Source organism: Vicia villosa, unplaced genomic scaffold (assembly GCF_029867415.1).
Source record: "Vicia villosa cultivar HV-30 ecotype Madison, WI unplaced genomic scaffold, Vvil1.0 ctg.001311F_1_1, whole genome shotgun sequence".
Lineage (NCBI taxonomy): Eukaryota > Viridiplantae > Streptophyta > Magnoliopsida > Fabales > Fabaceae > Vicia > Vicia villosa.
In genome coordinates, this window is record NW_026705570.1 from 343091 (window position 1) to 368001 (window position 24911).

Sequence of the window (24911 nt, forward strand, 5' to 3'; positions counted from 1 at the left end):
TGGCCCGTGAAATAATTAAATATTTTTGGGAATAATAATTAAATGATCGATTATTAATATTTTTTGCGATAATAGATAAATGTAGAAAAATTAAAATGAAAGTATAGAAAAATGAAATGTGAAAGAAATTTGAAATTTTTAGTAAGATTAAAATTTAAAAATAGATTATTAATATTTTTTGTGATAATAAATAAATTAAGAAAAATTAAAATGAAAGTAAGAAAGTGTGGGAAAATGAAATTTAAATATGACTTCCATCATCCATGGCTTACATGTGATGTCATCATTCATGCAATAAAGTTGTAGGGAGAATGTTATTTAATTCGGACCAATGAAAAGCTAACACTTGGGGCATTCATTCAATAAAGTTGAAAGAGTGAATACTTAATTTGTTAGTTACAAAAATGACCTTTTATTAGTGCAAATAAATTTTGGTAAAAGGGTAATTTAGGCAATTTAGTCAATCTATTATTAATAAATAGATAGTAGATAGATAGTAGATTATCTTTAAAGTTGTATGCGAATATACTATAAACATCTTGGTAGACTCTTTTCTTAATGTCAAATAATAAAGTGTAGAAAAATATTTTTTTTAGTTCATAGACTAAATAGTGATAGCTATTATTAACTATACATATATACATATACAGGGTTGAATCTGTGAGGATAAGGTTCAACCTAACAATATCGCCTTTCATAGATAAATTTAAATTTGAATTTTAAAAAAAAAATATTTATATTTATATCAATAGTACTCAAAATTGAACTTTTTTTCTCAAGAATCAAGTTCCATTAGATGAACAGTAATCAATCAGAGCCAAAAGTCTGAATATGTTTTCCCAAAAATTGACAAGAGTTACAATACAAGACTCAAGTTTATCCTTTATCCTATATACAAAGACAAGGTAACCTTTCTTTGAAATACAAAAGTTTCAATATAGCGCAGAGAAAATCAAAACATGCACAAAATAAACTCAAAACAACAACACATCAACATGTCTCTCAGCATTCCACACCACATTGTTTGAGTATAGGACCATTTTGCTTAGGCAAGAAAGGATCAATCCTAACCCAAATCAATGAGAAAATTGATGCCAAAAGGATTGACCAAAGCACCACAATAGTAGGAGTCCTGTTTTGTTTTCCCATGAGACCTTTAAGGAAAGGATATAAATGAACAATGACCCAAAATGCAAAGAACAGTTTCCCAAATAAAGGTCCCCAAGAACCATAACCATTGTTAATTGCATCGGACACACCGGCCACGACTCCGACAATGTTCAAGATTATAAGAGTGGTTGGTGGAATGAGAAGAGTAGTCCATTTGAAGAGATATAACTCTCCGAATTCAGCATCATCTGCTGCTTTTGCTGTCACAGTGAAGTTTGTGTCTACTCCTGCAAGAACCTTGAGCAGACCTTGAAACACTGCGAAAAGATGCGCGGATACACCTCCAATCACCCAAAATTGCTCGTTTCTCCACCAGTCTTCGATGGCAACTCCACTCCATCGAAGCTCGAGTACTCCCGTTAAAATGATTGAGATAAACAACGCCATAAACCAAACACTAGCAAGGTTGGTCAGCTACACAGCAAAAAAAAAACACCTTACGTAAATACATATATTAAGCGCATACGCAAACAAAGCGCGATATGATCATAAAAGTTTGTAGCGGTTTGCTTACCGTTGGAATGATGAACTTTCCGGTCAGGAGGCAAACGGCTGGAATTGTGCAGTACGCGATCAAAGGGATTGAAGTGAAAGGATAAACGATCGTATTAGTATACGCGAGCCTCTCTAGATACTTCAATTTTCCTCCATAACCATACCAAAGTGGACAATGGCGACTCATGAAGATCTCGACAGAACCAAGAGCCCATCGCAGAACTTGATGCAACCTATCTGACAGATTGATTGGCGCAGATCCCTTGAATGCAGGTCTCTTTGGCATACAATATACCGATTTCCATCCTCTACAATGCATCTTGAATCCAGTTAAGATATCTTCTGTGACCGAGCCATAAATCCATCCAATCTGTAATGGAAACAAAATTGTTCTCAAAATGACTCATAGAATAACAATCCTTGTTCAAAAGATACAAAAAAATGCAAACAAAGAACGCGTAGTTTTACCTCTTTTCCCCAATCAGTCTTCTCTTCATAGCCACAACTTATGTTATGAATGGCTTCCTTAACCAATGATTGAGTGTTTGTGCCTTCAGGGAGTCCTCCATTTTCCATCAAAGTTGAAGCAATGAAAACCGGGGACTGTCCAAATCGTTTCTCGAAACTTTTCTGTGACATGAGTGATGATTTCTCTAGCTCCTCATACCCTTCTAGTCCTTCTTCAATCTCTTCAAGATCAAACATGGAACCAGAACCTTTTCTAACATAATCTTTTCCCCCCATTTTCTTCTTCTTGTAAAATCTACTGAAGAGACCTCTTCCATTTGTTCCTGACTTCTTTTTTGATTTGGTTTTCCTCGAACCGCAACAAAAGCAACACCATTTAGGCCAACAGTCACATGTCATCTTTGGCCTTTTCTCAGAAACTGGTGGATCATATCCATATAATGCTTGTCTGTTGAACACGGTTCCCGTACCGACGTACACTGGACCTTGGATTCCATCAAGCCCTTTCATATTGATCTGTGAAAAAAATAACAGTTAAGGGTCATTTTTTATAATACAATTTACATGAAGAAAATTTCAGTTGAAGTTAAGGAGAATGATTCTTACATCAAAGAAGACAGTGTTACGATTAGCATATCGATCGTGACGATCAATACCGTCAAATCTTTGAGGAAATTGGACATAGCAGAGTTTCTTCCCTAGCTGAGGATCCATTAGGAAGCACATGGCTTCTCTAAGAGCCTTGCTATTGTTGATGTAGTGATCACAATCAAGATTCAACATGAATGGTGCATTTGTAAGCACAGCAGAAACTCGAACCTTTTGAGGATAAACAAAAGTTATAAACAGGTTCCTAACATTTAAGTTCTGCAGGAACTAAACTAAACCGAACAAAACAAAATCTAGTATTTGAGCTTACCAAAGCATTCATGGCACCGGCTTTCTTATGATGTGGATAACCTGGACGTTTTTCACGCGAAATATACACAAGTTTTGGCAGTTCCTTGCCTTCCACGTCAAGTGCACCAGCACTTCCTAAGTAAACCTGCAAAAGGCAAGTTTAGGACTACGTTAAAACTTTCTTCGATGAAATTTGAATAAAGTCTCGTAAATGTTATAAAACCAAACTCTTACTACCAAACTGACACCTTAACATTAAGATGATGAAAAGTGCCAAACCTGAATCATTCCTGGATGATCGCGGGTGTTGTTGCCAGGCCATGGAGTTCCATCTTGCATAACCCAACCCTCTTCTGGTTTCTTCAAAGCCTTTGCCACTAAAGCATTAATTTTCACTTTAAATTCTTCATATTCTCTCTGTCATGAAGCAAACACATAAGAGTTATTATAAGCACTTATATGATAAGCGCTTATGCTATAAACACTTCATAAATCATATCTTTATAGCTCACCTTCATAGACCTTCTTTCCTTGACAAAAGTAGGCTGAACCTTATCCTTCAAGTAATCAATTTTCTCCGAAAAATAGTACTCCGGTGCCCTTGGTTCGATACTATACTTTTTACAAAAAGGAACCCACCTTCTCGCAAATTCGGAAGTTTCAGCCAAACAATCGAACAAAAGCATAGAAGCACCATCGTCCGAGACATATGCTGTGACTTTCTCAACAGGGTAGTCAACAGAAAGAATCGACAGAACAGTGTTTGCTGTTATAATAGGCGGTTCTTTCAAAGGATCAACAGAACTAACAAAAACATCAACGGGCGAAAGTTGGTTCGGTTCACCTTCACGCTCAAATCTTATAGATAAACGGTCTAAGTAAGTTTCGCGCGTGATTGGTAGCCATTTCGGAAACTGATCAAGAATCCATGACAGTGCAAACCATATTTCACATATGACTGATATGAGCCATAAAGGATATGCATCATATGCCGGTGTTAAGATACGGAAGCGGAAGAAGAATACTAGAATTACTAGTCTCATCACAATTACGATACGGTATGGATTGATTAAGCTTGATGGTATTGGAACTTTGCGCCATAACGGTTGTCTTGCTTCAGTTATACTGTCACAAAATCAAACAAAATTTAGAGAACAATCTTTTACAAGTTGATATGCTTGATTTCTTTTCGAATAGAAGTGATTACTTACAGAAACTCATCTTCTTCAACTTGGTCTTCTTTGCCATCCTCTTTGTTTAGTAGACCTCTCTTTTCTTGTCTTACTTTCCATTTTTCTACTCTCTCTTGCCATTCTGCATTGCTCAGAGATTCCTTCTCAGCCTCAAAATCCTTGCCAGCAACTGCATAGGAATAGAATGGAGTATGTGAAATAACATATACAATAAAGGATAATTGGTGTATGTAAATTCTAGCTCAACTGGCAGAAACTGTATTGCTAGGTTGAAGGCTGGGTCTGAACCCTGGTACTCGCGGTCGTGTGTGTGAGTTTCTAGTGGTTATTACCACTGTCTTACATAGCAAGAAAAAATTAAAGGATAATTGGTAATTTGTATGCACAATTGTGATTTCAAAATTTAACAATGTTCTTACCACTTCCAGCATAAGAAAAAGCTTGTCCAGAATTCAATTTCGGTTGATTGTAGTCCGAATTTTCCTGAAAACAATCACAACATGTCCTTAGTTTCGATCAATACTAATTGTCTAATTCATTTCTGTTAATTTTTTTCAAGTTAATTTCATATTCATGATTCTGCTTTAATATCATTCAAAGAAATTACCACATGATTAACATCGCGGTTTTGGTCTAGATCATCGTGATGGTTCTTGATTGGAAACTCGTCTTCAAAATCATCTCCATCAAGGTTCTCCTCTTCATCTCCAACCACTCTTGGACAACCTGCAAGGAAGTCACCATAATCATAACCAGGCCTTATTTGAGATTGTGCAAAGCAGGCTACCGCACATGACTAAAAATTTGTGATTGGTAAACTGTAGCTAAATAAGGTCTCTTGTAATATTTGCCACTGTTAAACCATTGTTAAATAGGTTTTCTAATTGTTTTGTCATGTTAAACCGTAACTAACCTACTCAGGACCTCCAAACACTTAAGACGGCTCTGATCATAACATTCATATATTTGAACATGTATTTTACAAAACAACATTATGACATATATATCTAAACACCAAGAGATCTGATTGAAGGCTAACTAACCTTTATGGCGCTTATAGCGAGTGTTGCATTGAGGACAGCATTGATTCCCTTCACTCCTCTCATACTCATAACAAGGTTTACAAACAGGAAATCCACACACATGACAAGCCACAAAAATCTCTCCATTTTCCTTACATCCAATCTCATCACCACAAACTCGACATATCTTCGATGAAGATTTACCTGCAGGAGGAGTAGTCTTATGCTACAAAAACAACAAAAACACATGCAAATGTAAGAATAATGTTTTTCATACTACTATGCAACGTATTAACATGAAAGAATGAAAAAGGCAATAAACCTCATCAGAGTCATGTGAGAAATGAGAATTCGAGCCAGTGATCAAACCAGCCATGGTGTTTGAAGCCATGGCAAGAAGCCAAAGTTAGTAACAAAGTAGATAGAAAGAAGAGTGTACAAGAATAGAGTTATATAACAAACGATAGGTTGAGAGTAAGACATCAAAATCATGGTAGAGGTAATTCATCTGTACCAAACTGTGAGTTGGAGGGTCATAGCATCATAGGTTTGAGTCTAAGAAACGTTATATTGTTTGTTGTGGAAGGCTTTTCTTTATTTATTAACATTGCTTGGATTTAAAGTTGGTGTCTTTTTCTAGTTCTTCATACTTAGCATGATGATTAAGATACGTGTTGTTTGTTTCATATTTTATATAATTATGATGGTTATAATGTCACGTTCTAGCCTTTAATTTTCAGATTGTAATAATAAGTAGAAAAATTGAAGACCTTCTATGGAGGATTTTTTCTAGCTCTCAATAGTAGTTCATGATACACATTGGATACTAAGGAGTTGTAATGTCACATCTCACATTTCTTAGCTCACAATTTAATGGAAAAATATCATATAATAGTCACAGTAAGATGTCAAATTCAAAGTTCCATGAAGGAACATAGTAAGTAAGCATGCAATTCGAAGATATTTTGAAAAAATGGGTATAAACCATAGCATTTTAATCGGAAATTTTGAAAAAGTTGGTATAATTATATGGGTGTATTTAGGATTTCTTAAAAAATACAGTAAAACACAATATCTAGGGTCAGATTTTTCAAAATCCGATAAAAAATGCATGCGTTTGTACCGAATATTTCAGCACTATATAGAAAATCGGGTAAAAACATATAAAAAAAAGGCAAAAAAAAAAACATATTTGTCAATATTCGTACAATTCCAAAATGTTTTACGATTTTTTTGAAAAATTCAAAATGTTAATTCTATTTTTACAATTTTACTTGTTTTTTAAAAGGATATTTTGGTGAAATTTTCCAAAGTATAGGAAATGTCAAGTATAATAATCACAACTCGTTTTCTTCAATTTTCAAAGATGGAATTGGCAACTTAAAATTCTTGATACAATTCTTAGTTGGGCTTGGGCCTACAGTCTTGCTAAATTCACCCTTCTCTTTTCTTTCTTTTGACACCCCTTTTTTCCTTTTTTATTTATTTATAATTTTAAAGCTTTGTTAGAAATGAAAAATAGCTCACATCCTTTTTAACATATTTTTAACAAAATTGTAATTTCTATTTTTAATGTCATAGTGTATATTTATTGAGGTAGGTTGGTAAAACTCACGGTGACATGTGATTTTGCTGAAACTAAAAAGTGGAGATTTTATAAAATCACAGTGATTCATTCTAATTTTGTCATACTCACGGCGATGCCAAATAAAAGCCAAGCTTATTAAAGATATTTCTAATGAAGACGGAAATATGTCTTAATATTTTCAGTTGAACTAGTTAGAATCATAAGTTATTTGATAACAATGCGTAGTCCGTATGAGTGAAAAAGGGAAAAAATATTGAGTTGAGAAAATTTAAATTTACTTAACTATCACATACACAGAATAATTTATGATTCAATCAAATCTAAATCTTCTTAAAAATCTATAACAATGTTCAGTATAATACTAAATTTACTCTGAAGTTTATCCAACTAAATAAAGAAACACTTCTCAAACAAATAAATGTATGCACATTTCCCTCTTCAACCACAATTCACAATGCTTACTTTCATCTCAATTTCTTCAAACCTTCATCAATTCACCATACTCTGATCCACCGCGACGAAAACATTCGCAGTAACCACTTCATTCGTTTCAATCACAACGCGATTATCCGACACATTCCTAATCGCATGACTAGGAAAACTCTCACCTGTTGAACTCAATGAGTATTGCACATTTTTAATAAGGTTAGGAAAAAGAAGAACATTGTTGAAATCAACATTCCATAATGTTCCATTCCCTTGCATAGACATTTTCGCAACGGTCGCCTTTATATTCATTCCTCTCGCAATGTTCCTATCAACAATAACTTGATCAATTTGATGAAAAGGACTATTAGACTTATCCAAATGAACAATCTCAACACCTTGATCAGATCCAGAAAACATGTTATCGACAATAGTAACACCGTTTACTACACCGGTCATAGATTTCAACACAATGTTAGCGTCACCGAGGAAGAAGCTACTCGAAATATGAAGCTGAACAGGATCCTCAGCGACAATACTAGTGTAATCCATGTAAGAGTTCACAATTCTTGTTTGTGTTAAACCAGGTAGTTTCAAATAAATTCCAGTCCCGCCGAATCCGGTGGCCTTATTGTAACAATGTACACCAGAAAATATATTGGCTTGACCGGTGACCATGATTCCTATTTGAGCCGAGAAAATCACAACATCGGTGACAGCGTTATCATTACCTTGGAGGTTTATAGCCGTTCCTGAGAAGTTTCTTTCGGTTCTATCGCCTCCCGCGGTTATGTGTTGCCCGAGGAACGAGTTTCTTATGTATGTTTCATGGCCACTTTGGACTAAAATTCCATTTGTGGTGAAATGTGTAATGTAACAGTTGTCTATGTTTGTTCTGAGTGAGTTTATGACTGAAATGCCCCCTCCTCTAAAGTTTGAATCTAGTAAAAGATCCTTGAGAGTTATGTACTCAAAATTGTAGGAAGCACTTTCATTAGAAGAGGTTGATGATAAATCAATAATGTAGCCATCTATAGGAAAATCATCTGAGGCTTTTACTGTTCCTCCATGTATCTGTTTTTCAAATCAATTTGAAGTGTCAAAAGGGTAGAATTGGTAAACATAAGAACTAGTCATATTCAATTTCTTGGTTTAGTTATACCAACTGCTTCACCATCATGACTAAAACATGCTAAATTGAGACTACCTTGTCTAAAAAAAATTCAATTATAGCACAATCCTTAAAGTCTTAAAACACTGCCAATTGTCAAATAATGACGAGAAGTGTGTAAAATTTGGTAGTTGCTTTTCATATAGTCAAAAAGTACAATATTTCTCGAGCCTAAGTGATCTTACTAGGCTCGAAAGATTTTGCAATTGCACGTAGAGATATCTGATTTATATAAAAAATAGTATGATGTATGAATTAAGTTAGCGAATGCAAGAGTTTCTATATACCATGAGATTTCCGACGCCGGATACCGGAAGCGTGAGTGGCCGACGGATCAAGTAATTTCCACCTTCAAGATTAATCTGGGCACCTCCAAGGTTGTTGATACCTTCCATCAAATGTCCTTCACTTTGAACATTGGCTGCATCTGCTATGGCTGCAAGGATAGCTTCTGTACTATCTGAATTTCCTGTTGGGTCTGCACCATAAGATGTCACATGGAATACTCTTGGATTGTTCATACCCTACATAACATGAAAAAACATCAAACCTTTGATATTTTCTACAAAACTTAGAAAAGTGTATGTAGCCCTGCACAGAGTTGTCTCAAGTTTTTAGAGACTCATTAGTAAATTTTAGACCCTGTGCGGCTTGTACGCCCTTAAAGACGGTTATGGACCTACAACTAAACAAAAACCAAAGCTCAATGTTGTACGTGCATGATTGAATTTACCTCACTTGGCTGAGAAGAAGGAGAAGGAGACAAGGAAGAAGATGGAGTTGAAGCAATGGAATCATGTCTTGTTAAAGAGGCTTTCAAAGACTGCAACCTACGTATTGTTTCATGATAGTTTCCATCAGAAACTTTCCTAACATGAAAACTCTCACCATAAACATGAATTATAACGAAAGAAACAATCAAAAGAACCAAAGAAGAAACAAGAGATTTTCTTGTCATTTTTGTTGGTATATTTGGTGAGAGTTTTAAGATTCTTTTTTAAGGTTAGTGTGAAGCGGTTGAGGAAAAACATTCTAGGTGAGTGTCCATATAAATAGGGTTGAGGGATACATCATGCAAGACATGGAAAGAAGTCATGGTAACTAAGATTTGATAAGAAAATTGTAGGGACATTTTGATAATGGTTCATACACATAACACCTTCATCATTTTTTTAGAGTATGATATTTATTTTAGTGAAGGTTGATATGATAGGTAAAGTTTTATGACTTCATAGAAAAGGAAGCAGTTTTACCAACTTCTTACTTTAGGGACCTTGTACTAATTTGACATTTGTGTAAAAGGTATTTTGGAGTAGGAAGAAAGCACACATGTAGAGGGGATCCACCCACCATACAAAAATATTGATAAGGGTAATTAGATTGGTTGGTTCATTATGGTGAATTAGGACAAAATTATTATTTGGTGGTATCTATTTATTGTTTAGAGGGGATTTTTAGTATTTTGATTTTAGTGAAAATTTATTTTAAGGTGTGGTATTTAAATAAAATAAAATAAAATTTGGCATGATGAAATTTTTAAAGGTTTTTTAATACGGCAAATTTTGTAGTGGGTGTGAGGGAAGGAGATTCAATAGCCTTAAGAGTCGGAACACCTCCCATTATAGTAATAGCAATCCCATTGTTCTGTATATGTAGATTTAATTGTCCATGGTAAGGAAAAGAAAGGATAAGAAAATTTTAAATGAAAGTTTAATTGTTCTGTATTTGAATTTAACTAGACTATCTTTGCGATAATAATATTATATGTATGCAAAATAAATATTTAATAATAATAATATAGAAATAAAACTAAATTTTTTTTGAAGTACAAATATTAATTTTATATATTATTATATAGCATTAAAGTCAACATTCAGTTATAAAATGAGAACAATTTCTAAATAATACAGTATATTACACCATAGTTTGCTTATTTATAGTATTTAAAAATAAAAAAAATAAAAACATGTTACTTTTTTGCTTGACACATATTATCTTATTTTTTAACTAAAATCGAGGAGTTTCTTTATTTTATTTTTAATTAAAAAGAAAATATTTTTTCTATCAGTTTTATAACATAACCGAGGGGTTTTGTTACACAGCTACAACAACGAATCTATACCATACATTCATAAAGGAACAACGCTAAAGATATTGTCAAAACATCAATTCACAACAAATTATCTACAACCACCACTATATATATTATTCTCTTTCTTATGAAAGGAATTGCCATGAAAACATCTACTCAAGATAATGAGGTCATGTCAGTATTTGAAACCTAAAAGCTCACTATAATAAATCGTGTGTTCTTCAAATGTATCCCCTTACGACAAACAAGGCAAACCTCGTCAATAAGAAATAGAGGAATCATCAGGCGATAACTTAGGATAATACAATACTCCACCGGAGACATATGTTGGTATAACCTTTATATAGGAATAGCAACGAGAAAATTCTAAGCATGTGCGGCTTGCAAATAACTAAAAACTGATTTATACCTGGTAGTCATAGTAAACTTGACACCTATGTCCTTAACAATTCTAATGCTTTAGGATATATAGGAGATGTATGAAGTTGGAGGGTTTTTAAAATAGGAGATAGGAGAATTAAATGATAACTATTGGATTAGATAAATGGGTCTTGATGAACATTAATTATTGATGATTGCATGTGACTTTATCAAGACCATATGTCTAATTTAATGGTTTTTAAAATAGGAGATAAGAGAATTAAATTATAACCATTTGATTGGATATATGGTCTTGATGAACATTAATTGTTTATGCTTGTAATTAATGTTCATCAAGACCATATATCTAATCCAATGGTTATCATTTAATCCTCCTATCTCCTATTTTAAAAACCCTCCTACTTGATACATCCCCTATATATATATATGTTATATGAAAACATGAGAATGTAATAACAATCTGATCAGTGCATTTTGATGCACATTCCTCTATGTTTGTACTTATTCATTTTCATGGTTTGTTTTTCTTATTTTTGTATTTTATAATGTTTTTATATTTTAATTTATTTTTATTGTTATTTGATTTTCGTATTTAATTTTCAGCTTTAGAAGTCTGCACGGAAACGATCATAACTAGAGCTACGGGAATTCGATCGACGCGTTCTAGTAATCGTCAGAAAGCTAAGAGAAAGAGCTACAATTCTCGTGCTGGAGTCAAAGTCAGATTCGGAACGCATATTTTCCAGAATTGCGCTTGAAGTTGCATCAATAGTTTTTTTATTTAGTTTTGGGTCATTTGTATTGGGCTGAGTTATGTATTTAACCCAATTGGGCTGTAAACCGTTTGGTTCTCTCTAGTACCTAAGTTTGGCCGTACAATTGACGATGGACGTTTTTCACTATTCACGATTTCTTCTTCGAAGACTCTTGCTTTGTACGAACCGTGTGGATAGCTAAATTCTTCAGAGTCAATCTGCTGTAATCGCATTTCCAGCGCTTTGAGTTTTATAATCACTTTGTAATCGCTTAATTACTTTGTTCCTTCAAATCGAACCTGAAACCATAACCCCCCCCCCCCCCCCCCCCCCCAAATTGTCTTACTTTTGGTTAATCAACAAGAATCCTTGTGAGAACGATATTCGAGTTGCCCTTACCGCTAAACTACCGTTTTTACAAAACACTCATTTTTGATCCGTGCGCGACAGCAGATCACAATCATTGGATTTATATTTAATGGTTGAGATTAAAATATATTTTAAAAATTTGATTAATAATTTCTCTATCCTCTTAATGGCACATGACATAGTGAAGATCACAATTTAATCTCAATCATTCCTTTTTAAATCTTATGGTTCTTATTCATTCTCACATTCTCATATAACTTATCCATTCTCACTATATATATATATATATATATATATATATATATATATATATATATATATATATATATATATATATATATATATATATATATATCCTCCAAGAGTAAGTTGTCAAGACTTACTCCACATTGATTAGAATTAATGAGTATTAGTTTTTTCTCTTCACATTTAATTAATTATTATTTTTAGTCATAAATTAAAAATAACTAATGGTCAAGATATGGAGGAAGCCTTAGTGATTTACTCTTGGGTTAAACACCTTTTTTTCCCCTGCCATTTAGGGCGAATCCCAAAAACAACCCTGTAAAAAAAAACACAGATTCCATCCCTGTAATATGAAGATTCCCACATTTTAAACCTTTAGTGAATTTGGTGACTTAACTTGCTGAGTTGTTATTGCCATGTAAGCATTTTTAGTATAACCCATGCTTACGTGTAATTTATTCCCCTTATTTTTATTAGTGAATCCAGTTACTTGATTTATCATGTAGAACAAAACAATTTAAAATGAAACACAATTGTTTCGTTGAATTGAATTGTCTTTGCACCTAGGGTTTCTATGCAGCTAACAACTACGACATCACCCATACACAAGCTTCAATCAATGGCCGCAAGCGCAAGTTCTGAGATCAATAGTAGTGGACGGAAAGCTCTAATCTGCGGGCACCACCTTCCTATGCGAATTTTTATGTCGAAATCGAAGTCAAACCCTGGAAGAAGATATTGGAAGTGTAAAAATTGGGGGATTTGTTCGCTTTTCTTCATATCCTTAGTTCTTAATGGTGTTTAATGTTGATAGTTTACCAGATTTCGTTTTTTATAATCTTAATGGTTTTGCAGAAGGAAGATGATTGTAATGGATTTCATTGGGACAATGAACTTGATAGTGGAATACTTGAAGGTCCTCGGTATGATGGATGTTCACCTGAAAGTGAAAAGATGTGAGAGGTTATGAGGAAGTTGGGTGAAGAATTTGGGAAGAATTTTGTATACGAGTTTGGTATGTCAATGAACAAGAAAAAGATTGAGAAACTGAAATTAAAGTCTACAAAACATCAGAAGATTATTAATACCCTCTCATATACTCTTATTGTATCTTGGTTGTTTTTTGCTATTTTGTTTAGTTTTAAGTATATTTTGTTGTAGAAATACTATGAATTGTATCAATTCAGTTGTTTTCTTTGTATGAACATATTCTTTTTGAAGTTTGCATACAATTGCCTTAAACATATTCTATGCTCGATTGACTCAAACATCTCTTCAAATACACCCACTAGTCCCTATGATAATGACAACAAAAGTTAAGTAACAATCACATAGACTCAAAAAGATACTCAAACAATCACATATACATAAGGAAAGTCGTACCTTTTGTTGGTCAGATATGAAAACATATTTCCTTTCAAGCCCAGTATCTTCCATAAGGAGTTGTAAGAAACATCTCCAGCTTTCCTTTGTCTCTGTCTCCACAACACCAAATGCTAGAGGAAAGTACTGATCATTTAGATCTCTAGCCACATCAATAAGTAGTTGGTTACCATATTTTGTCTTCAAATGACATCCATTTACACCAATAAATGGTCTGCAACCATGGAGAAACCCCTTCTTGCAGCCATCAAAACAAAAGTAGAAACTACCAAACCTTGGTGGAAGTGTTGGAATTGGCCTCTCCACATTGATCTTTGCAGTGTTGCCAACATTTTGTTTCTTTAACTCTGCAGCATAACTATATAACATGGAATATTGCTTATTTGAGTCACCTTCAATAATTTCTTCAGCCATGTGTTTGGCTCTCCATGCCCTTTCCCTTAGAAATCCAAATTGAGTATTTGCTCCTAAGTTCTGCCATTAGATCTGAAACTTTAACCTTGCCACTATGCTGCCTCTTTTCTACAACAACCTTAGACACCCACTTAGAATTTGCTGACTTGTTATTCAAAATCCTAGCACATGTATGGGTCCTCACCCAAGTCTTTAATTGGAAAGTGTGTTTGTCACCAACTTTACTACGAAGGGCTAAAAAACCACAATTACCCTTACATGCTACCCCTTACCCTATTACTTTCATTTTTCACAAACTTAATATCTCTACCATTTAAAACAGACCATTCTCTTATGGCATTCTTAAATTCAACAAGAGAGTTAAACGCCATACCTAGCTTGAACTCATAGTCTTTGTTGAGTAAATCTCCTCTAAACTTCTCATACTTAGGCATATTTTCATTGTCAGTAACATCTGGATCAGAACTGCCAAGCTCTTCACTTTCATAATCTCCATCTTGCTCTACCACCTTTTATGAGCTAGGTTTTCCTTCTATGACACTTGCAGGAACACGAAACTTCAGTTTTTTTAGAGACTTTAAAATTGGTTGATCCTTCCTAGCTCTTAACTTGTACCTTAGCTTCTTACCACCAACTTCAACCATGTTACCTTTAACCGGTCTCTCAACCTCCACAGCCACAAATCCTTCGTTGTCATCATTCACTCTTTCTTCCTCGCTGTCCCCAAATCCTATTCCTACTAATTCTTCATCTTCACTCGTTTCGCCAACATCAATTTCAACTATATTCGGGATCTCAACCCTCTTTGTGTTGTCACCAACAAAATGCTGAAGCCAAATATGTCCATCAACATTGTTCATAATAGCGTGATTTGCAATTGCTGTAACATGAACATCATCAGTGACGTGAAAGAAGTTTTCATCAATACCTTCTATTTTCCTCCACATTCGGATTCCACTACAGTAGAAACCACATCGAGAACTAAACTCATAGCTTCTTAGTATGACTAGGTGTTTGAATCTTTCCCTCTAACAATAGTTTCAGTTCATCCTCTATAAAAAATGAATATATCACGCACAAACTGACCATCATGGTGAAAGCTTACAGTGAACAGTGCCATTCCTACAAATGGAAAATCCATTTTAGGATTCATGAAAAACGATGTTAACCTAAGTGAAATTAGAGAATAACGTACCTAACAAAGCTTGAGCAACTTGACAATGGTGGATTCGTTAGCTTGGAAGAGGCGACGAAGAAGAAGCTTCAGTGACGAAGAAGAAGCTTGTGTTTTTAAAATTAGGTTTTCAGGGGGGTGAATGAGTGTGATTGTATTCCATTTGATTTTAATTAAATAATGGAATTACAAAAATTATGTTAATTGGATTCAATAATAAAAATAAGGGGAATAAATTACACCTAAGCATGGGTTATACTAAAAAAGCTTACATGGCAATGAAAACTCAGCGAGTTAAGTCACCAAATTCACTAAAGGTTTAAAATGTAGGAATCTTCATATTACAGAGATGGAATCTGTGTTTTTTTACATGGTTGTTTTTGGGATTCGCCCCAAATGGCAGGGAATAAAAATATGTTTGACCCTTTACTCTTGGAGTAAGAATATCCATCCTTATATATATATATATATATATATATATATATATATATATATATATATATATATATATATATATATATATATATATATATATATATGACGTATCATATGAGAATGACATTTTTATATGAGAAATGAGAATGAATCTGAACTTTTAGATTTAAAAATAAATGGTGAAGATTATGTGTCAATCTTTTTTTTTCTCTCATCCATTATTAGAATATAAATGATCGAGGAAAGAGAAAAAAAGATTAACACATAATCTGCATAATTTATTTTAAAATCTAATGGTTCTAATTCATTCTCATATTCTCACATAAGAATGTCATTCTCATATGATACGTCCTATATATATGTGTGTGTGTGTGTGTGTGTGTTTTATATAAAACTAACTAAAACAATAGAGAGATCAAAGAGAAGAAGATAATGGAGAAACTAATATTGTATTATGTTCTTCCAAAAGTATCATTTACAACACAATGTGGGTCTTATTTATAGGATCCAAGTAAGATGGAAAGTCACATATATTAATGGGGAATAGGAAGATGAAAAAGAAGAATAAGGATGGACATCCACTTTAATCTTTATTCATAACACTCCCCCTTACATATCCATTGAGGATATGCCTCGTTAAAACCTTACTAAAAAAAACCCAATGGGAAAAATTCTAATGAAGGAAAAAGAGTACAATATCCTTTGAATGTGAATTGCCTCTTTAAAAACTTTACTAGGAAAGCCCAATGAGAAAAAACTATGGTGAAGGAAAAAAGAGTGCAAAACATATGTATTTCTCCCCCTCATGCAGACATTTACATGTGAGACGATAATATTTGTAGTGGTTGCTTAAAATTTCTTCTTGGAAGTGACTTCATGTAGTGCTAATAGTTATGCAGGATTTGATGAAGTTGTTGCCATGAGTTGTTTCATAGATCTCCATGAAATGGTTGTACCATCACATGTAAACAAATAACCTGTTTCTGATCTACTATTGTGAGAATCTGACAAGTAACCAGCATCTCTAAGATAACGAAGTATATGTTTGACTCTGTTCAAATGTCTTCGTGTAGACGAATAATTATATCTTAGTAATAGATTGACCCCAAACGATATATCGAGACGTGTATAATTAGCAAGGTACATTAGTGCTCCAATTGCACTAAGATATGGTACTTCAGGACCAAGCAATTTTTGTAATCATTTTCTTGAGACCTGAAAGGATCTTTCTCTACATCTAATGATATAACAATCATTGGACTAGACAACGAATGAGATTTGTCCATATAGAAGTGTTTCAACACTTTTCTATATAACCTTCCTGATCTACAAATATTATATTGTCCAAATTCTCAATTTGTAAGCCTAGACATAATTTTGTTTTTCCTAGGTCATTCATCTCAAACTCTTTCTTTAAGGAATTTATAGCTTTTGGAAGCTCTTCAGAAGTTCCAATAATATGTATGTCATTCACATAGATAACTAGTATTGCAAATTCTTTTCCACATCATTTTATGAAAATACAAGTACAAATTGAGTTATTTGTATATTCATCATTTAGTAAATATTCACTGAGGCAATTATACCACATGCATCCAAATTCTTTCAGCCCATAAAGAGACTTGTTCAATTTGATGTAGTAGTTTTCTCGAGATCCACAATTACGTGCCTCTAGTATATTAAATCCTTCAGGGAGTTTCATGTAAATGTCACTATTAAGTGAACCATATAAATAAGATGTCATTACATCCATCATGCTCAAATTAAGTCGTTAATGTGTTACAAGTGAATCCACTACAGGTGAATATGTTTTATCAAAATCATTCTTAGGTCTTTGTGAAAATAATTGAGCAATAAATCAAACTTTATATCATTCTTTTCTTTTTCACAAAAACTCATTTATATCCAATTAGTTTCACACCTTAAGGTGTTCAGACTATAGGTCCAAAAGTGAGTCACTTGTAAAGTGAGTTTAATTCTTCTTCAATTGAATGTATTTATTTTGGCCAATTCACACTTAGTCTACAATCTTTAATAGACTTTGAGTCATGATCCTCGTTATCATTGATCACTTTTAGTGCTATATTGTATACAAAGACATTGTCAATATTGACTTTCTTTGGTTATCTCAATTTCGATTCCATTAATTTCATCCATGACCTAATTTATTGAGATCTCTTTATTTCATATTTCAAGTACTTGATTTGTTCTTCTAGAACTGAAAATTAAAATAGGTCAAAGTGCTCTTAGCATTTTCATATCCTCACTTGGGTCATCTTTAGTTTCTTTTCTTAGTAGAGGACTTTTAACATTGGAACCGACTTTCATACCACGCTTCAGGCGCCACAACAACTCATTTGCAATATTACATTATCCAATAGGAGAACCCACTTTGAGTGGAGTATTATCAACTGATAATTTATTTCATAAGCTTTAAAAATGAATAATATTTTGAACTTTTGATTCATATTGATTTGTACGAGGATCAAGACAACAATTTATTTTAAATTGTTCATTTGAACTTCTTGTTCATGATTTCATCTGTTCATTTGAACTTCTTGTTCATGATTTCAGTTGCTTATTCCCCCTAATATTGGGAAAATTAATTTATCAAGTGATAATTAGCCTACTGGACTGCAATCAAGTAATTGATTATTTTCTCAAATTATATCCTCAAAATTGAGATTCATATTAATTATATTTTTCCAATATTCTTTCATCACTCGTCTTAATGTATTATATTGGAGCAATTGGAATATACACAACACATCCAAATGTTCACTTAGATGAGAAGTATTAGAATAAATTAGGGAGGACTAAGATATAGTATCTTGTTGGCTTAATGCGAATAAATATCTTAATATCATACTTTAGGTGCTTCAAATATATAATTTAGAATTGATGATCTCATAAGTATCAACCATATAATTAACTTTAGATGTCTAAAGAATGGATCTTCGGGTCCATTTTCTTTTTATGAACATATATTACATGATATTCAATATCAATTTTAATAATATATGTGATACTTATACAGGAATTTCAAAAAAATCCAGAAAACAAGATCTTAGTCTAATTAGTTTAGAAAATAATTTCACAAACTTCTGGTTGTGAGTAAAGACATATGCATGATATTTTAGTCAATGCAACAGTTAATGTCATAAAAACGCAGTTTCTCAAATTTTTATTTTCCTTTAGAAACACACAAAAATTTGCTGGATTGAAGAAACTTCTGGTTCTTCAATACAAATTATTCGCATCATATTATATCCGAGATGACCCAACCGGTTTTACCAATGACACATTTAAGTGTAATTTGTAAACCACTGGTTTACAATGACATGTGCTTAAATTGTACTAATATAAGTGTAGTACAAGCCCGAGGAAAAAGTCGGTAACTTTTCTATTATACATTTTATGTCCAAATTCATTTGAGTAATACAAAGATATTCAATACCTCCAGTATAATTCATGTGGATTATCTATGACAAAAATATTTGGCAAGACATAAAGAGAACACACAAAAAGGAAATATAAAGGATTAAAGTTTATTCGAATCTCGACTCTATCAAAATATGAGCTTACTTTCGTGTGCCTTTAAGATGGACTAACAAATGTCATCCATACATTATACTTATAAAAAGAAAAGAATAGTATAATTAAAATTTATATGAGAAATCTAAGCACTATTATAACAACTTTAAAATATGTAGCAACTTTAGACTATTGATTTATTCTTTAATAGATTGCAATGTTTTAATTCTCTTGTTAAAATATCAATATTTAGAAATAATGTGAATAAAGAAATTGTATCCGCAAACATTGATCATCCTAATAATATCTCATGATTTAACACTTTAATCATACACATGCATATGAACATATTATCATATAATTTTCAAAATCATACAAAATCATATCCCTAAAATTATATCATATATATATATATAGATGAAATTTATAGATTTATAATTCTAATTATGAAATAATTTATACTCTAACAAATTTAATAAGTTTTTAACATAGCCAAATGCTAGAAAATTACAATAATCTAAAAATATAGTTATCCTTCTGGGATGTGTTAGAGTCACTCATGTCATTCTTCTGGAATGACAAACATTTTATGAGTATATTACAAGTTTTTTTTACATCGAAACACAAATTTCTTTGAGAAATCCTTTTGGAATACTTCACTATTATTGATTCAATCCATCTAGAATTCGATAATATAGGTGATGCAATCATTTTTCAAATTTTTAACATAACAGATGCAATCCTTCTGGGATTCATTAATATCACGATGAAATTCTTCTAATATTAAAGATACAACATTTTAAGGTATGAGAAATCCTTATTTTAAAACTTTAACTCTTCGGAAATTATATATCACAAATGATCTTCGTAGTGATAAAAAGAAACAATTATTTGCAAAATCCTTCTAGGAAGCTAAAAAAAACCCTTCAAAGTCATGTCACAAATATTCACATCGATTAAGAAAAATAATTCTTTAAGTAATCCTCCTGAGATATCTTAACATTAGTTTAAGAGAGGTTTTTTTTTTGTAGTTCTTCAAGAACTCAATCACAATCACAATTTTTTTTATAGTTCTTCAGGAACTCAATCACATTTTGTAATTTTTCAGGAACTCAATCACAAATCTTTTACTAATAAAAATAATAATATTTATAATTCTTTAGGGATGCTTGATAAGTTCTTCAGGAACTATATAACAAACTTAATACTATCTTTAATGGATATTTGTTAAGTTCTTCAGGAACTATATAACAAACACGTTGTTTTGTAATCCTTCAGATATTATTGATAATTTAATAAGATATAATATCAAAATTCAACACAGATAATGAGAAAGTAAAATAATAAAATAATTAACTAATATTACCTCTAACAGTTACGGCTTCAATTTTTTTCAAGTTTGGTAGAGCCTTATTTATAGGATTCAAGTAACATGCAAAGTCACATATATTAATGGGAATAGGAAGATGAAAAAGAAAAATAAGGATGAACATCCACTTTAATCTTTATTCATAACAATATATATATATATATATATATATATATATATATATATATATATATATATATATATATATATATATATATATATATATATATATATATATATATATATATATATATATTTGACTAGTTTATAATATTTTTTTATTATACAGTTAGTGATTTTTTATTTTGATTAATTAAATTAAACATTAATTTCATATAGTTTTGATATTGTTTTATATTTATCTTATCTAAATACTCTCTCCATCCCAAAATATATGAGAAAAAAATGCATTTTTTTCCCTAAAATATAAGAGAAAAATTATATTTTATTTCTTTCTAGACAAAATTAAATGCAAATTGCATTTAACTTACATTCTTTCTCATCTTTTTTATAACCAACAATCAATTAGAACTTTTTTTTTACATCTTCCAAAACCTTTTATTTCAAGATAATCATAAGTCAAATGATTTTGTTTTAACTTTTCTTAATAAATTGATTTTGTTTTTCTCTTATAATTTAGGACGGAGGGAATAGATGCATAAGCAACTATTTTTATTTTCATGATATTTCAAAATATCCTCAATCATCAATAAATAATACTAATAGCCTTTGAATCGAAAGCCCATACGAGTGCTCTCCCACTGATCAACAGATATACTAGTATATTATGTACCCACATTGTTTTCGTTTTCTAAAAATTTTAATATTAGATGAAGATTTCTCTCTTCGGTTACAATATTAAATTAAGATTTTATTTTGTTACAATATTTAATGAAGATTTAATTCAGAGTATCTACACCTATCCAGTTTGACTACTACTCCTTGCACATTTGTAACACTCCAACTCCAAGTATTAAACTAAAGGACGGTATTGAATTTGGATTTTAAAATAAATTTTAGCAAAAAAATCTTAAATTTTTTTTTTAAAAACTTGATAGGAGGTGATATATAAGGTGATGACTCAATTAAGTTCTTTAATGAGCTATTAATTTTACCATTAGTCAAAATAATTCTACCTAATCAAATTAGTCACAACTTCTAATAAAAAAAATATTAGTCACAACTATATTAAATCTAATATATTTTTTCATTTGTGACCGTTTTTATTGCTGAAATTTCATAAATTTTAAAAATCACGATTCAAAATATCGCCAAGCACCGAAACTATTATCCCATCTAATCAAATGTGTATTCTATTTAAAGGTTAAGTATATGTGAGGTATCAATTAGTTGGTTCAATGGTGATTCTGGACTTATAGGAGAATCACAGTTCGATTTTCCGCAACTATGATTGAGAGGAGGTTGGAACGAGTTGATATCAAAACTGACTTCCGGTTCACCGAATATGATGAAAAAAAAGTGTGAGGTTACTCTAAATATCTCATAATTTGATTTTAATCACCTCCTAAATTTCATCCATATTGTTGGTATCTTTCGTTAACTCCTTCATTAAACATTTTTTTTCTTAAATATCATTTTATCCAAATCGTGAGTTAACTTAAGCGTTCTTCACCAAAAAAAATTGCAAAAGCACACACAGACTTCAAAAGAGTAGCACCAAATATTCGCTTCATCTCATATCCTCACCTCAACAATTCGAATCAAATTGGTTTCAATGTATTCTTCCAAGTCAAGGAGAACCAAACCCGTGTCCATGTCTTCCACATCTATGAAAGCTTGTACAGGAAGGGTGTGCAGGTGACAAGCTTATATCGTGTCCTACTTGGCGTGGCGCGAAAAATACCCGAATGTACTAACTCTTGAAATAAACTACAGAGTCACCACCAAATTTTTTATTTAAAGGAAAACATCGATAAAATCCTTTTAAGGAACAAATAGTCATCACAATCAAATCGGGTTCGGGGATCAGTTATGCGAGGGGAAGGTATTAGCCCCCTCACATCTGTTGTAATCAACAGGAACCTCCTATTAGGCTAGGGTTAAGTGTTTGCTAAGGAATGTTTGCATCTTTTTATTTATTAAAATATTCACAAAGGGATAAAGTTTTAGTTTTTTATTTATTATTGTGCTAGACTAGATTTAAAAATCAATTGCCTACGTATCTTCAGGTGCAATGGGAAATTCATAGCCTCATAGTTCGTGGGAGAAAATGAGTGTTTGTCGAATGCTTTTAGAGAATAGGGTTTAGATCACATTCGAGCGGTTAAACGTCTGTATGCTCGCACTATGAAGGCTTAGGCATCTGTTTATATTCGCGTTGAAATGAGCTAAACTATTCTTTTTTGAGAAATTTTGTTTGAATCTACAAGGGCAAAACAAAAATTTGAATTTAATTTGTAAAAAAAGTTTTGTTTTTGTAATGTTTTTATTTTTTATTAATTAAATAACCTAATAAAATAAAAAAGACATGTTTTGTATTTTTTTCTTAAATAAAATAAAATAAATATAATATATTTGTGTTTTTTTAAATCTTTTAATCAACAAAATTAAATCACCCAAACTAAATAAAACAAATGATGCTGATTAAATGAAATAACCTAATAAAAATACAAGGAACATTAAATAAACTAAATGACCTAAATAAATTAACTGACACTAATTAAATAAGATAACCTAAAAAAACTAATTTGTTTCACTCAATTAACTAAATTAAACTAATTGAAATAGATTAATAAAATCCATAAAAAGAAATAACTAAAATTAATGCTGAGCAAAACTAGTTAAATTAACTAAGTTAATAAAAGAAATAACTAAGTTATAACTAGGGGTGCAGAAAGAGATTTAGGGTGGTGTGAATCCAAGAGAATCAAGGTCCAAAGAAATGACGAAGGCCAAAAAAAAATCCAGAAGCTAGCGCATGGCCATCTGATTAATCTGATGGCCTTGATTCGATTAAAGCAAGCAGACGTTGGGCTCTTGGATCTTAATATCCGGGGAAGTCAAACGAGATTTATGGTTAAGCTGGAGGTGCATAATAGCCAATGTGGGGACTCTGGTACATAAGCACCATTGTCAACCCTAAAGTAGGCTAGTCCTAAGGCAGAGATAAAGACACTTGGCACTCATCAAACACATGGAGGGAAGGAACTTAAATGGTTTCCCGCGCCGATGCCCCTAATTTCCCAAATTTCTCTCTCTTCTTTCATTATTCTTAACTCTCTCTCTCTCTCTAATATGGATGACAACGGGTCGGGTCGGGTGCGGGTTTCACACTACCCATACCCACACCCGAAATCGTCACACGAACCCGAACCCAAATCTAAATACTGTTCGGGTGGCAAACTAATACCCACGCCCACACCCGTTGGTTTCAGGATTTTTCACCTAAACCCGAACCCCCAACAAAATACATAATATATATATAAGAGGGTGTAATTTCGGGTTTCGGGTGTGGGTTTCACACTACTCAAACCCGCACCCGAAATATCGGGTGGCACCCGAACCCAAACCCAGTCAACTCGGGTTTTCACGCGTTGACTCGGGTTTGGGCGCGGGTGGGCCCCGCAGGTGCTGATCTACTTGCCATCCCTACTCTCTAACCTTCAAAATGCTCGCCCTCTCTCTAGCTTTCCATCAACACCAAAACTCCAGCCACCCCGAGGATCCACCGTATCCACCATGCAAACCACCACCTTCATCTTGTTCATGATGAACAACACGAAGTTTAACTTGAACCTTCAAACCCAAACCAAAAACTTGTGAACCCTAACCTAACCCTAACCTTCATCACCTTCATCCCTCACCCATGAAACCTACCAAGAAACGATGAATATTCATCGTGTTCATCATGAACACTTTGATTATTCATCTTCAACCTTCAAATTTCCCTGCCCTAAATATAAAAAACCTCAAATCTTAACTAAACTCAACCAAATCAAGGTCAAAAACACTTCTAAACATAACCTAAACACGAGTTAACCTTAAAAAATAACAACATCACACCAAATTTACCAAATCCCAAATCCCAAAAACCCTAAACTCTTTGATTAAGTCAGAAAATCCAAAAATCACACCAAATCAACCTTAATTTAACCCTAAGCACAAATCAATCAACCTAACACCCAAACAACATCAAAAATTTAAACACATAGGTCATGCGCATAATACAAAAAAAAACTAACAATAGAAGGTACCAACTGGTAATTTCTGTGAATTCCCAAGTAACGCACTTCCTCCGTCCCTTTTACTTTCCTTTCTTTCTTCCTTCCTTCCTTCTCTTTTCTTTATTCTTTTTGCCAACCGCTT

General features: G+C 32.5%; 2 protein-coding genes across 2 annotated transcripts; both read right to left on the minus strand.

Annotated features, from left to right (window-relative positions):
• Positions 1 to 797: 797 nt before the first annotated feature.
• On the minus strand, positions 798 to 5769 carry LOC131634535 (cellulose synthase A catalytic subunit 4 [UDP-forming]-like). Its single transcript, XM_058905204.1, has 12 exons — positions 5571 to 5769; positions 5270 to 5474; positions 4834 to 4952; positions 4646 to 4709; positions 4245 to 4395; positions 3546 to 4158; positions 3313 to 3450; positions 3053 to 3178; positions 2740 to 2952; positions 2134 to 2649; positions 1685 to 2035; positions 798 to 1584 (listed from the first exon to the last, which is right to left on the minus strand). The coding sequence occupies exons 1-12, from the start codon at positions 5637 to 5639 to the stop codon at positions 1003 to 1005; spliced, it is 3147 nt and encodes a 1048-aa protein (XP_058761187.1). The 5' UTR covers positions 5640 to 5769; the 3' UTR covers positions 798 to 1002.
• Positions 5770 to 7089: 1320 nt separating this feature from the next.
• On the minus strand, positions 7090 to 9643 carry LOC131634547 (polygalacturonase QRT3-like). The gene is made up of 3 exons (XM_058905216.1): positions 9167 to 9643; positions 8721 to 8957; positions 7090 to 8336 (listed from the first exon to the last, which is right to left on the minus strand). Exons 1-3 carry the CDS (start codon positions 9389 to 9391, stop codon positions 7326 to 7328), a joined length of 1473 nt encoding a protein of 490 aa, XP_058761199.1. The 5' UTR covers positions 9392 to 9643; the 3' UTR covers positions 7090 to 7325.
• Between the last annotated feature and the right edge of the window lie 15268 nt (positions 9644 to 24911).